The sequence below is a fragment of the Dictyostelium purpureum genome, assembly GCF_000190715.1.
Source record: "Dictyostelium purpureum unplaced genomic scaffold DICPUscaffold_24, whole genome shotgun sequence".
Classification (NCBI taxonomy): Eukaryota; Evosea; class Eumycetozoa; order Dictyosteliales; family Dictyosteliaceae; genus Dictyostelium; species Dictyostelium purpureum.
Genome location: NW_003519361.1, coordinates 23,182 through 37,414, shown reverse-complemented (window position 1 = coordinate 37,414; position 14,233 = coordinate 23,182). Strand labels below are relative to the sequence as shown.

General features: G+C 25.0%; 6 protein-coding genes across 6 annotated transcripts; 1 reads left to right on the top strand and 5 right to left on the bottom strand.

The window, feature by feature from the left end:
- Nucleotides 1–118: 118 nt before the first annotated feature.
- Nucleotides 119–2,027, bottom strand: DICPUDRAFT_148175 (uncharacterized protein; the record flags this gene model as incomplete). The annotated part of the gene is made up of 6 exons (XM_003284348.1): nucleotides 119–428; nucleotides 485–528; nucleotides 803–1,191; nucleotides 1,287–1,415; nucleotides 1,481–1,719; nucleotides 1,996–2,027. The coding sequence occupies 6 exons, from the start codon at nucleotides 2,025–2,027 to the stop codon at nucleotides 119–121; spliced, it is 1,143 nt and encodes a 380-aa protein (XP_003284396.1).
- Nucleotides 2,028–3,441: 1,414 nt separating this feature from the next.
- Nucleotides 3,442–5,370, top strand: DICPUDRAFT_75354 (uncharacterized protein; the record flags this gene model as incomplete). The annotated part of the gene is made up of 6 exons (XM_003284364.1): nucleotides 3,442–3,635; nucleotides 3,958–4,015; nucleotides 4,107–4,299; nucleotides 4,348–4,728; nucleotides 4,880–5,062; nucleotides 5,297–5,370. 6 exons carry the CDS (start codon nucleotides 3,442–3,444, stop codon nucleotides 5,368–5,370), a joined length of 1,083 nt encoding a protein of 360 aa, XP_003284412.1.
- A 223-nt stretch (nucleotides 5,371–5,593) lies between these two features.
- Nucleotides 5,594–7,979, bottom strand: DICPUDRAFT_148173 (uncharacterized protein; the record flags this gene model as incomplete). The annotated part of the gene is made up of 2 exons (XM_003284347.1): nucleotides 5,594–5,668; nucleotides 5,748–7,979. The coding sequence occupies 2 exons, from the start codon at nucleotides 7,977–7,979 to the stop codon at nucleotides 5,594–5,596; spliced, it is 2,307 nt and encodes a 768-aa protein (XP_003284395.1).
- Nucleotides 7,980–9,896: 1,917 nt separating this feature from the next.
- Nucleotides 9,897–11,821, bottom strand: DICPUDRAFT_148170 (uncharacterized protein; the record flags this gene model as incomplete). Its single annotated transcript, XM_003284346.1, has 5 exons — nucleotides 9,897–10,083; nucleotides 11,250–11,315; nucleotides 11,469–11,523; nucleotides 11,600–11,710; nucleotides 11,788–11,821. 5 exons carry the CDS (start codon nucleotides 11,819–11,821, stop codon nucleotides 9,897–9,899), a joined length of 453 nt encoding a protein of 150 aa, XP_003284394.1.
- Nucleotides 11,822–11,875: 54 nt separating this feature from the next.
- DICPUDRAFT_75352 (uncharacterized protein) lies at nucleotides 11,876–12,345 on the bottom strand (the record flags this gene model as incomplete). The annotated part of the gene is made up of 2 exons (XM_003284345.1): nucleotides 11,876–12,198; nucleotides 12,234–12,345. 2 exons carry the CDS (start codon nucleotides 12,343–12,345, stop codon nucleotides 11,876–11,878), a joined length of 435 nt encoding a protein of 144 aa, XP_003284393.1.
- Nucleotides 12,346–13,183: 838 nt separating this feature from the next.
- Nucleotides 13,184–14,093, bottom strand: DICPUDRAFT_75351 (uncharacterized protein; the record flags this gene model as incomplete). The annotated part of the gene is made up of 3 exons (XM_003284344.1): nucleotides 13,184–13,405; nucleotides 13,478–13,646; nucleotides 13,777–14,093. The coding sequence occupies 3 exons, from the start codon at nucleotides 14,091–14,093 to the stop codon at nucleotides 13,184–13,186; spliced, it is 708 nt and encodes a 235-aa protein (XP_003284392.1).
- Between the last annotated feature and the right edge of the window lie 140 nt (nucleotides 14,094–14,233).

Genomic DNA, 14,233 nt, shown 5'->3' with positions numbered 1-14,233 from the left:
GTTAATTATTATTACTCATTATTATTATTATTAATTATTATTATTATTATTATTATTATTATTATTATTATTATTATTATTATTATTATTATTATTATTATTATTATTATTATTATTATTAATATTTATTATTAATATTATTATTAGTATTATTATTAGTATTATTATTATTAATAATATTATTATTAATATTATAATTATTAATATTTATATTAATAATATTATTATTAATATTATAATTATTAATATTTATGTTTGAAGAAAGGGTTTTGAAAATATTATAATTTCTATTATAGTTATTAACTTTTTCACTAAAATTCTTTAAATCAATCTCTTTGAGTGCAGTTCTATTTAATTGAAATTGATCTTCTAATTTTTCATCAATTTTGCGTGTGTCAATTTGGTCAATTGGTGTAGTATTTCTTGGACTTTATTATATTGTTCACTGTTTAATGAATTTGATTCCGGGGCTACATATCCATACAATAATTTGCAAAAGGTTTCGTCATCATCACTTTGTTTAAATTGCTAATATTTGAGATTAAATTAAAAAATTTATATAAATATAAAAAATTTAAAATTATATTTTGATTCAGGTTCACTATGAGATCCTCCTTGTTGGAAAGCTTTATTCGTAATTCATTTGCAATAACTTTATATTTTTCCATTTCTTTGTTCTTTTCTTTAATTTTAATAAAATGAGAACTATTCATATTTTTTTCTAAATAATAATAAATAAAAAAGGTTAATAACTTTGATTTTTTTTTAAATTGAAAAATTTAAAAGTATTTCTGCTACATACTATTATCACCATAACTTTTATTTTTTCACCATTATGTATATAATGTAAAAAATCTGCATATGATTGAATTGGTGGTTGTGATGCATCTGGAGCATTAAATCCATTGTCGCTCATTCTAATATCCAGCTCTGCCTTATCGCTAATCAAGTCATAAAGTTTCTCTCTATAAAGTTCGAGATATGATTCTCTAACTGTAAATATAACACAATCTGATGACAAATAGTTAACCCTGTTCAATAAATCTATGATGAAACGTGGTGTGATACCATAGCCTTCCTGTCCTGTAAGTGGTAATTCATCGCCAATATCTTTACCAAACTGTGTATATGTTTTATCTGCTCCAGTTTGACCATATGCAATAATACCAACATTAAATCCATTTAAAACATCTAAATTTCATTAAAGTAATAAATACAATAAACTATTAGTATACTATGTATGATTATAAAGTATTTTATTAACTATATGTATATAATTAACCTACCATCGACCAATGGTCTTGCGACTTCATTATAGAACGATTCTTGGGTAGTTGTTGGTTGAAAAACTTTTGAAAACCTATATGCTGTTGAATTTTGGGGTGATGTGATATGAATAGTACGACCATCCTCGCCTATTGTTAACTTTTTTTCTGATGATGATAAATTTTTTCTGTTTGAATTTCTGGATGGAATCTACAATAAACCATAATATTTTCTTCTCTTTCATTATTTAATGATGATGGTTTTAAAAATGGTGTTGGAGTTATTGGTATTACTGTTGGTGGTGGGGTTGAATTTGATGATGATGATAAACTTGAAGATGATGTATTTAAATTTTGAACACTAGAAAATGCGGAATTTTGATTAGTTTTATCCAAATTTTTTAGTTCCTTTTGATGTTTTGGTGTTGTTATTGTGGTGATAGCATTTATATTACTATTATTAGAGATAGTGGTAGTGGTATACTGTGAAGGTGGTGGAGGAATTTTTGATTCTGTGGTTGAAATATTATTTTTTTTATTTCTTTTATACTATTAGCCACTCTTTATAAAGAGTGTTTCCAGCTCAACCACGGGGAGGTTAGTATATTTGAGCAGACAGCTAACTATTATACCGCCATGCACAGTATAATAATAAGCCCTTAGTGAAAGTTTGGTAATCTCAGATTACAGAATCAAGCGGGCCTGGTACTTCACACTTGAATCTCCATACTTGATAGCCATTAATAAGGTATACTTTGACATTAATAAATAATTAATTATTATTTGTTTACTATTTATTTAATATTTCATTTATTTATTATTATATTTATTTATTATTATGATTGATTTTTTTTAATTTTATACAAAAAATTTATTAAAACTATTGCTTTAGAAAAAAATAAAAATATGTAAATTTAAAAATGTGTTGTAAGATTACAAGGGGGGTGCATTTTTTTAAAAAAAATTAAGAAATAAAAATTTATAGATCACTTTTTTTTTATATATTGTAAGAGCGAATCAAGTTTGTGCAAATTTGAAATAAAAAAAAACCCACCAAATTTTTAACTTTTTTTCTCATTAAATTTTGATATAACAAATGTGTAGCAAACTTGAACAGCTTTAAAAATATATATTTATAAAATTCAAATAATTTTTTTAACTTTTCCCAATTTTTTTATTTTATTTTTATTTTTATTTTTATTTTTTTCAACTTTAAATTAATATACATCGTTGAAAAAATATAGAAAATAGACACAGATCCTCAAACATAATTTAAATTAACTTTTATTAATATTCAAAAGGCATATTTACCAATTAAACCATTCAATACCCCAACAGTATCTGCTGTTGTCGATATCATGAATGAAAGATTTTTAATCAAAAATATAAATATTTAGCATATGTTTATCAAATGCACAGCGAACTTATTAAAAGAGATTTTATACTATTTACAAGTAATAATAATAAATTTAAATAAGTGTATTATGTGGTTAAAATAATTAAAATATAATTTTTAAAAATAAAATATGTTTGAAAAAAAATATGCAAAAATTAAATAAAAATCTAAAGATTTTAATTATTTTAAGAAAAAAAAAAAAAAAAAAAATTAATTTTGAATTTTTTTAATTTTTTTTTTTTTTTTTTAAATTTATCATCATTTATTGTAAGCACTATTATAATAATAATAGCAACATATAATAATAGTAATGATTAATTTTTTTTTTCAAAATGGAAAAACAATATATATTAAGTGAAATACAAAGACACATCAGTTAAGGTAAATAATTACACATGCTATTTCTAAAATTGTTTAATATATAATGTTATACTAATTAAAAATGATATACAATTACTAAATTACTCACGTAGACGTATCACCAATATAGTTACAAATAAAATAAGTGATTATTCAATGGAATCTATACCAAATGGTAACATGGTACTGTCATTCGTTTTATATTCTATAATCAAACTATAATAATAATCAATATAAAGTTGGATGTAAAATTAAATCATGTTCGATACTGTGGAAAAATTGGATTCTATTCAATCATAAAGTATGTTCTGCTATTATATATAAATACAAATATAAAGTGATTCGATTCGATTATTAATTTAAAGTTAACAGGTTTATAGAAATGATTTAAGAGTATCAAATAATAGAGAATCAAATAAAATGATTATTATTCTAGAGAATTTTCCATGCATTGTAATGCAACTTCAAAACAGTTTAAATTTAAATTTATTGTTCCAAAGAACATTAAAACTGGTAATGTTAGCACAATTTCATTTGATTCTTTGGGAAGTAATAGTTATACAAAAGTTTTGCATTACCTTCTGCATATCAGTTAAGAGTTGCTTAATCAAAAAGTAAGTTTAAATAATTTATTTTTAAACATATATTTATATCATACCATACCTATTTACAAATAAAATAAATATATTAATTAATTTTTCATTTTATTGGATCATTAGTTTCAGATTTAAAGATATTAAAATTATAAAATGAAAATAAAATATTGAATGCATTAGAAATTACAGATAGTTCAAATAGTTTTAGACAATGATATTTTTTAGTTAGTTGTACAATTGATACTACCGAAAGAAATATTACAATAGATACATCCAACATTCCCAACCGCAGCTGCAACCACAATAAACCAATTCTACTTTAATATAATTTAAACATAAGATCATTGGGCTTTATGGTAAAAAGAAAATTATGGAATTTATTAGAAATTAAATTAAAAGTAAGTGGTAATAACATTTAGACTAATTGATTATTGTTATAGAGTAAATATATGTAATAACACTTTAAAATATTAATTATAATACAGGCAGATGAATATATTGAAAAAAGCTTTTTTTAGAGATGCAAGTTTAATTATTTTACTATACGAAAAGAAAAAAGAACAGCTACACATGTTTGATTTAGTAGAATGTGCACACTATTTAGATAATACAGAAGCATTGGAGTATTTCCTATCAATGAATGTACAAACATTTTTACCAAACTACACAATTAATAAAAAAAGTTTTTCAATATCAATTAAATCATTATAATTACAATTAAAATATCGAGTAAATATCATAGAACCATATAATATCAATATCAATAATATCAATAACAATAATAACACCAAAACAGATTCATCATCATCATCATCATTCAGTTTAAACAATAGTAATAATAATAATTATACAACAACAGTAGCATTAGCATTCCGTTTAAAAAATAGTTATAGTAACAATAATACAACAACAGCAGCACCAGAACCTACAACATTCAGTTTAAAAAATAGTAATAGTAACTATAATTTAAATAGTAGTATTAGTGAATATATCAATCTAAATAATAACAGTACCAGTTTGGCCCGAAGCGCAAGTTGTAGTAGTATAAGCAGTTGTAATAGTAATGATAGCAATGGGAGTAGCAGTAGTAGTGGTTGCAACAATAAAAACAGTAATGGCTTTTAATTAATAATAGTAATATAACACTTCCACCATCATCATATAGAAATTTAAATAAAGAAAAATTTAATTTAAGAGGAATTTAAATCGCCACCATTATATACTACTACATTTAAAAACATTAAATATCGGTAATATTCAAGAGACATTAGATAAGTTTCATTCAAACAGAGCTGACCACCCAAAGATTACCTATGAAGTTATAAAGAAATGTCTCGAGTATTCAAATATTAAAGATATAGAAAAACTATTTAGAGCAATCAGTACATATTCTGCAGGTATACCATTCAATAAACTCTCAATCAGTTTTATATGGAAGAAAGGATGTATATAGTTTAGTAATCAAATATGCCCTGATTTTTCGATCCGCTATCATATAGCCAATCCTTTGGACATTTAATTGTTTTAGGGTAAAAATTTATTTCGGCTCTTTATCTATTCTTTCTTTTTCTTTCTCTGTTTATTTTCTCGTCATATTTACACCGATCATTAATAATAAAACTTTTACTACAACATATCACTATAATTATAAACAATCAAATTTTAATTAAAAAAAATAGTAATATGTCATTCAGTTACAGAAAGAATAGATAAAGAACGTATTGAAAAAGAAATAAACTATAATTTTAAATAAATAATTTTTTTATTTATTTTTTTAAATTAAACTAATATGCAACAAAATATGCAAATGCAACAACCACAGTACACAATGATATTATTCCACCACAATTGAAAAATAATAAAATAAAAAAAAATATATATGTTACTATTTCATTCTATTAATTATTTTTATTTTATCTTTATCTTTATTTTTATTTTTATTTTTTTATATATACGGAACAAAAAATACTATTATATTATTCAACTATTGATTCAATATATTTTATAAATCTACTTTGGTAATCTTTTGGGTTAATTGCTGATATTTGAGTCTAACAAAGAAAAAAAAAGATGATATTAGTATTGAGACACCTTATTAAAAAAAAAAAAAAAATTTAATATTAAACTTACTCTATCAAATAACATTCCTTTTAAAGCATTTTCACCACGCTTTTTTAAATTATAAGTTGTTAAAATATCAATTAAACCTAAATAATAAACTATACCTCCATCACTTTCTTCTGTATTCGATTCATAAATTATATTTGAAGTTGATAATGGTGGTGGTTGTGGAGGGGTATGAGTACTTTCAACAATACCATTAAAATCCTTTTTGAAATAGGATATATCCTTTTTCTCAAGTGACTTTGGACCTTGAGATTCTTTAAGAGTTTGAATTGATTTCTTGTCACTTAAATGTAAACCAACCAATAAACTATAATCACATATACCATGGCTGCACATCCATTCAGAGTCGATTGATAACTGTTGTATAAATACTTTTTTTAATTTACCCAAATGAATCTTTCTTTTTAAATTTAAATCTTTGAATGTTAAATCCTGAGTTTGAATATTATTACTATTATCTACACCATTTATTTGACTGCTATTATAGCAACTACTATTACTACCAATACTTGTATTCAAACTATCTGTACCGTTTAGATGCTGTTGCTGTTCCTTGGCTAATTGTTGCTGAAATTGATTAACATCAACATATCTACCTATTGTTGAACCTTTTAAATCATATTTTTCTTTAATTTCCAACTTTTGTTCAGAATAGAAAAGATTGGCCATTACAACGAATATGATATCTCTATGGGCACTACTATAATAGGAAGCACCACTTAATTTTAAACGATATACTCCCATGAATCTTGGAAGCAAAGAATTTGGATATTTTTTAATGTGTTGATAATATGATGGAAATAATTTAGTGAATGTGTTATACTCGCTTGATGGAATTGTTTTTATAAAGTATTTACTGTCCTCTGATTTATAGAAAAAACTACCACTTCTACCCACAGTTTGAACCTCTAAAAACTTTACAATATCAGATATCTCTGGGCTGCCAATTGATTTGGTTCTAAGGAAATCTTTGTCAACATTATAATATTTTCTTATTTCTTTAAAAACCTTTGGTGAGAATATTGTAAACTGCCAATTATCTGATAATGAAGATGTTAATGATGCTGTAGATGATTTATTTGTAGTTACTGCTGGTGAGGTTATAGTTGTTATTTTTAATGAATCTGTTGTTGTTGTTACAGTTGCTGATGAACTTTCAGAAGTGGATACTGGTTGGTGTGGAACTTGTAGATGATGGAATTGATTTATAATCTGTTCTTCTAGATCTAAGTCTGAATCAATTTTGATTTCAATATTGGTTGCTTGATTAAAATCTTCATTTGAAAAATCACTAATACAAGCCCCGTCTTTTTGGTTTGTTGGTGTTTCTTCAATACTATTTTTATTATTTATATTTACATTATTTACATTTAAATTATTGCAATTATTATTACTATTATTATTTTGTCCATTGATAGCCTTTGAGTCAATATCACTTTCAAATAATTTTTTAAAACCAATAGTTAATAAATTAATATACTGTTGAGTTTCTTGATCTTGTACTAATTTTTTAGAATGATTTACACTAGCTGATGGTCTATAAAGGTTTTCTTCCATAACTTTTTTAGAATATTTTAAAACATTAAATGGATTAACTAATCTATATGATGATGATGAGGATGGTGTTGATGAATTATTAGGTTGTTGTGGTGATGTGGATGGAGGTGCATTATTTAATAACTTTGGTTCTAATGATACCGATGGTGGCTTAGTTGGTTGAAGATCTAACCATCTATTTGAATTGACCAAAGGTAAGTCAATGTCTTTTGGCTTTATCTGATCAATACCAATTTGTGGAGCTGGATCATTTTTAATTTGTGGTTGCTGTAGTTGTTGTGTCTGTTGTGGTTTTTCTGGTTGTTTTGGTTGTTGTGTTATGATTTGTTGGAGCTTTTGGAGTTGCTCCTGTTGTTGGAGATGTTGGCGTTGTTGGATTTTTAGGAGTTTTTGGAGTTTTTGGATTTGTTTTCTTTGTTTTTGTCGTTGGTATTTTTGGTATTTTTGGTTTTGTTCGATGTGTTTGAGTTGCAACTTTTGGTATTGTTGGATATGTTTGAGTTGAAGTTGCTGATGTTGGTTTTGGTGGATAAGTTGGAGATGGGATACCTGACTCCCCCAGTCGACGTTTACATTGGTTTTGGTGTCTTTGAAGCTACCAATATAAAATGATAAAACCAAACTGATGATAAAACCAACAAAAAATAAAAAAACACACATAAATAAAAAATCATACATTTTTATTTACAATTGTTATACAAATAAAATAAAATACCAAGATAAAATATAAAACTATATAACAAAAAATTGAATAAAACGAATACAAAAAAGATATATACAAAAAAAGATAAATACAAAAAAAAGTTATATATAAAAAAAAAAAATATTTACAAAAAAAAGATAAATACAAAAAATAAGATAAAAAAAAAAAGATATATAAAAAAAAAGATATGTACAAAAAAAAGATTATTTACAAAAAAACAAAAAAAAAAATAAAATGGAAATTTATACAAACAAAAAAGATAAATATTATTTACAAAAAAAATGGAAATATTTACAAGTGAAAAAACGAATGATTATTATTATATGTGAGTTATTGTAAATAAAGTTGATGAATGAAAAATTATATGTGTGTGGTATGAAAACTAAAATTTTTTTAAAATACTATTTTTTAAAAAATTAAAAAATTATAAACAATAAAAAAAAAAAATAAATAAATAAAATAAAACAAAAAAACAATTCTCTATTAAAGAGTGAGTTTTCTTAATAATCTATTATTATATATATTATATGAATTTCATTTGATATATTAGTTTCAACCTTATTTTATTTTTTTAAAATTTAGATTTATAATATTTATTTAACTTCATCTGGAAGTGTCTCATTCTCTGATAATGAATCAGTTTGGTTCGGTAATAGCTTAAGTGGCAGTTCATGTGGTTTCAATCCATGTTTTAATCCATGCAGTGGTGGTAACACTAACATTATCAATATTGATATTGATATTGGTCATCGTAGTAGAAGATGCTGTTAAATTTACTCTAAAAATAAATTATATAACCTCAAACTGATTCGAGTAAATATATTTATATTTTATCTGTGAAAAAAAAAATAAAAAAAAAATAACGTACATAAATATAATTTTATTTAATTTTATTTTCTTTGTATTTTTAAATTGATTCCATCATCATATTTATCGAAATTGGGTAAATTAATGATGGTCAAACCATTTATTTTTTCCTTTTATTTTTAAATCTAATTTAATTTTATATCTAATTTTAATTTATATTATTATTTATATTATTTTATTTTTTTTATTTGGTGATTGATATTTTAAATGATTAATTGCTAATTTAGATTGCTTCTCTTGATTAGTCTATATTATCTATTTATTTATCTATATATTTATTTATTTATTTATTTATTTATCTTAAAATATTTAACTTTTCTTCCATTCTTTGTCTTATCTCCTCTTCGATATTTTCAATTTTAAATTTTAATTGTGTATTTACATTTCTAACTGTTCCCAAATGAACCTTTTGAGTCAGTAATCTCTAATTTTCACAAACAATTAATTGTTTCTAATAATCTTTTTCCATTGCTAGCTCTCTTTTGCAATTCTATAACTTTCAAATTCATGTTCAGTCTCTCTGATCCTATCACCATTGATTTCTTATGAAGTATTCAATGGGATGATTGGTGAACTATTACCACCTGCATTTGAACTACCAACATTAGATTTTGATGAATTTGATGCTGCCGCTTTTAGTGGGTTTATTTGTTCTGTTTTCTCTTCGCATTCATCAGTTTGCTAAAAAACCAATGCTGATGGATCCCTATACCAACTGAAGTATCATGACCAGTGTTGAAAGATTGTTTGCTGAATTTATCTTGAAGAGTTGTAATCTCTTATTTAATACTGTGATTTTCGGATTGAAGACCTTCTAATTCTAATTGTTCTAAAAGTTCTCTTCTTTTTAAATAATTGCTTTTCTAATGAAATGTATATTATTTTTAATACTTGATCGTTTCCCTATTAAAGAATGTTATTTCAATTTTTTAATACTTGATCTTTTTCCAGATTATGAATCAGATATCTTTTTATTAAAGAATGTTATTTCAATTTTGTTTTCAGGTAGTCTTAGTGCACTACGTTTATATGAGTATTGCCTTGGTCTGATCTGCTGATGAGTCTGAAGAATCTTTCCAGTCTGAAGAGTTACCTGCTACTATTATACCTGTTGATATGCTAGTTGATCCACTTGTTGATGTGCGACCTGTACCACTTGTGCTACCTTCACCACCCACAGTAGCACAACCTGCAGCACCGGCAGCGATGGTCCTGAAAAATGTGAGGCGTTTTATTAATTATATGATAATAAGTCGAGTTTGGGTGTGACTGTTATTTATTAATGAGAACTGCCTTTGGTTTGACACTATATTGATTTTTAACTATTAATTTTTATAAAATGTTTTAATATTAGCTTTCTTAAAGGTTTCTAATAACTGAGGACTGATTATTGATTTACTGAGTTAAAAAAATGGTGAGAGATGCCAGTAGAAGGATGAAGCATAGTACTATATGAGAATAAAGCAATACCAATTAACTGTGGTGGATCATTTGTATTGTCTTCTTTACTATAACATCTAGGCACTTGTGAATTAGGATGAATTAAACTTTTCTGTTAAACCATATGTTTATGTATGGCAAGCGAAAGTTGGAGTTACTTTAAAGAATTTGTTTATTGAAACGACGACTTCATTTATGAAACTTGAACCTCTATCAGATACTAAATTTTTTGGGGGTCATATTTTAAATATATTTGATAAGCTAAAACCATTGGACTGTTTCACAATTTGAGCAATATTAACGAATTGAAGTTTACCCTTATCTAAACTATTTGTGTCTATCACTGTTGCTTGGGCCAAGGCAAATATATTGAAATTCATATAAATGGTTGATAAGATTGAATATCTTCATTAGTGTTTAGTATTTAGTTGGATCTAAGTTTAATCTTTTTTTTGCCAATGTTTTTTTTATACATGATAACCGTGCACTAGCGTCTATAAGAGCTGAACGGTACATCCATAACACTTTTGAATTTACATGAACTTGTAATTGATTTGAATTTTGCTTTATCTGATTTACTCGAGATTGAAAGACTTTGAAAGAATTTGAGTTTCTGCGACTTTGTGACTTTTTATGATAGTTATTGATATTGGTTTTGAGATTATAATATAGAAGCAATAGTTCGTGGTTGGATTAATTAGGCCAAATCTTTATATAGTTGATTAATATCCTTTCATTCATGATATCGACGACAGCAGATCCTGTAAGGGTATTGAATGGTTTTAATTTGGTAAATCTGTCTTTTGAAAATTAATAAAGTTAATTTAATTTATGTTAGTAATTCTGTTTCTATTTCCATAACGATGCCATTTTCTGTTTGTATATGGGTTTGTTGTTGCTGTTGTTGTTGTTTTAAAATAATGTATTAATTTACTTACTTGTTATCGAAAGGTTTTAATTTTAATATAACCTCCTCAACTTCACCTGTGGCAAATACACCTTCGCTTTTTTGTGTTTGAATATATCCAATTTTTTACTAAAGATTGATAGATATTGTAAATATTGATCATTAACTTCGCCCTGTGTTAATAAACTATAAACAAATAAGAATTAGTATATTTTTAACTTTAAATATAAAGGTGTTACGATATACATACGTTATTAAATCATCTGAAATTGAAACCTCGTCAATTATTTTATGTAATTTTTCAACTACATTTTTTCTGTTTGTGCATTTAAATTTCATTTATTGATAATTCTTGTAGTGTACGCATTTCTTTTGAAATACCTGCTAATTCATTTTGAAAACCATTTAACATTGTTTCAAATCCGACCAATAAAGATTTGCTTTCTGTGATTGGTTTATACATTAAATGAAAGTTTTCTCTTTCATTAGCATCTAGATAAATGATAAATATTAATATATATAAATAATTAAAACAAGAGAATATGTTTAAAAAACCATATGATACTTACAATCGGGTAAAATATCTTGATAGAGTGCTTTCATTTCTTTGTCACATTTTTCTAGTGATTCTAACCTGTTTTGAATATTGAATTAAATCTATGTTATTTTGTTGAAATCTTGAACTACTTGTTCTTTTTCTGAATATTCCAATAATTTCTTTTCAAAGTCATCGATATAGTCCATTACATTAATTGTAGTCAAATCTAAATCGAATTTAAATTCCATATTCTTGTTATTGTCATCATCTTCTTCTTGAGCCTCGCCAACATCACTATTGTCAAAACCAACACCAACCCCTCTTTCATTGTTAAATTCATTTAATGATTCGTTTAATTCGACTGCCTCATCTTCCTCATGGACCCTGAATCCTTTTTCAACCTCGTCATATGATGTTAAATTATTACTTGTTGTCGAATTAACTGATGATGTAGCTACAAAACTATTGAAATATTACTATTCTTTAATGAAGATGATGGTGAAGTTGTTATAATAGTTGGAATGTTTGTTAATGATGCTGTTGATGATGTTAAATTATTTCTATTTGAATTTAAACCACTGTGTACCATTGCATGAACTATTTAATGTATTATTATTATTTGAACCATTGGCATTATTATTTGAATTATTATTGGATGTGCTATAGTTTCCATTATTAAAATTATTTATGTGTTTTTTTGTTTGTTGTGAATTGAAAAAAATAAAAATAAAAAAAAATTAAAAAAAAAATTAAAAAAAGAAAAAAATTTTAAAAAAATTATTATTTTTAGATTTTTTAAAAATAAATTATTTTAAAAATTTAAAATGGCTATGATAACGTGTTGATATTTACTAAAAATTGGGGTAGTATACTTTGAAAGAATCACAAACAACACCCAAAGACAGCTTATGATGAAAATGAAATTAGAAAACAATTAAATCAGGTATTATTCCCCTACTGTGATAACGATAATTGGTAAAAACTGAAGATAATCATAATTTTTCAATCACTTAATAAACACTAAAGTAACAAGTCACTCGGTTGTAGAAAATATATTAAAAGTAATAATATCGAAAGTGAAATGTATATCCAATAAGAGACTAAGATTGAACCTAGAAACATTACCAGCAAGTCTTAAATAATATAATAATAAAACAACAAAGAACTACCATCAAAAAATTAAATAAATAAAATAGTTCTATGTTAATAGCATTAAAAATATACAAATAAATTACTTTTTTTTTTTTATGAATATTTTATTTTTCTTTATTATAGTCAAATAAAATTTTGTTTATTTATTTATTATTATAAAAATTAAATTATTTTTTAAAATTTTGATAATTGTTTTTAAGTGTACTCGACTTGTGATATTACCTTTTTTTCTTGCTACTTCTAAACACCATTAAATTTTGTTACAATATAAGCTATTACGGGCTGGCAATGGTGCTTTGGAAATTAATTCTGATATCTGGTTCGATATTTTTCCATTCATTACTATATCGAAGCTTTGAGTCATTTGATGCTTTATTAACCATCTCAAGGTATGAGGCAAATGAAGATCTGCTTATTTCAGGCTTGTTATTTTCTCTTTTTGATTTATGAAAGCCTTCAAAAACTATTGCAAGTCGCTCTGCTTTGAGACTTCTAGACTTTTATTTAAAAAAATTCTTGAATGATGGAGAAAGTTGATCTAAATCTTCAAGAATTGCGATGATATGAACCATATGGTATAAACGACAATCATCACAAGTGTAAACTAAATCGAATAGTAAAGAAATGCTTTTTTCAGTTTCTTCAACATAATAGAAATAGACTGATTCCTTGGAATCTTTAACTTCTTCCCAACAGTATTTTTCTGGAAAGGCAATTGGGTCTACAATTAATTTGAGGCTATCAGAGATGAATTTACGGTTTTCCTGCGGTAGCATCTGAACTTCCCCATTCTTTGATAATCATTTTAGTTAAAAAAGAGCTGGCTTTATCCTTAACACTATTTAAATATTTTACACTACCATGGCACTTGAGAGCAAGATTTAATTGGTAGTTAATAGCTGAAGCATATTGGTTGTGGCTTAAATCTGATAATAAATCTTTATTTGAGACATGGTCATCAAGGATATCTAAGGCTGCCAGCTTCAATTTGTAATGACCCGATACTTGCAAAGCTCTGTTAACTTTCAACATTTTTGAGTTTGGTACAAGGAAAAATATTTCATTTGGATCAGCTTTATTTTCGATTTCCATTTCATCAGTTTCAGTGTTTGCAGGAAAATTGATTGGAACATCGCATTGGTTACTAATTTTTTTATTTTTTCTATTATTTCTTGGTTTGACCATTTTATAAAAAAACTCTTTTATTATTTATTTTATATATTTTTTTTTTTTGGTTTTATTAGGGTAGAAAATTCAGTTTATTTTTTGAAAAAAAGGGTTTCTAAGTTCGGGGTCAACCTAGGTTTTATATTATTGTTTTTTTT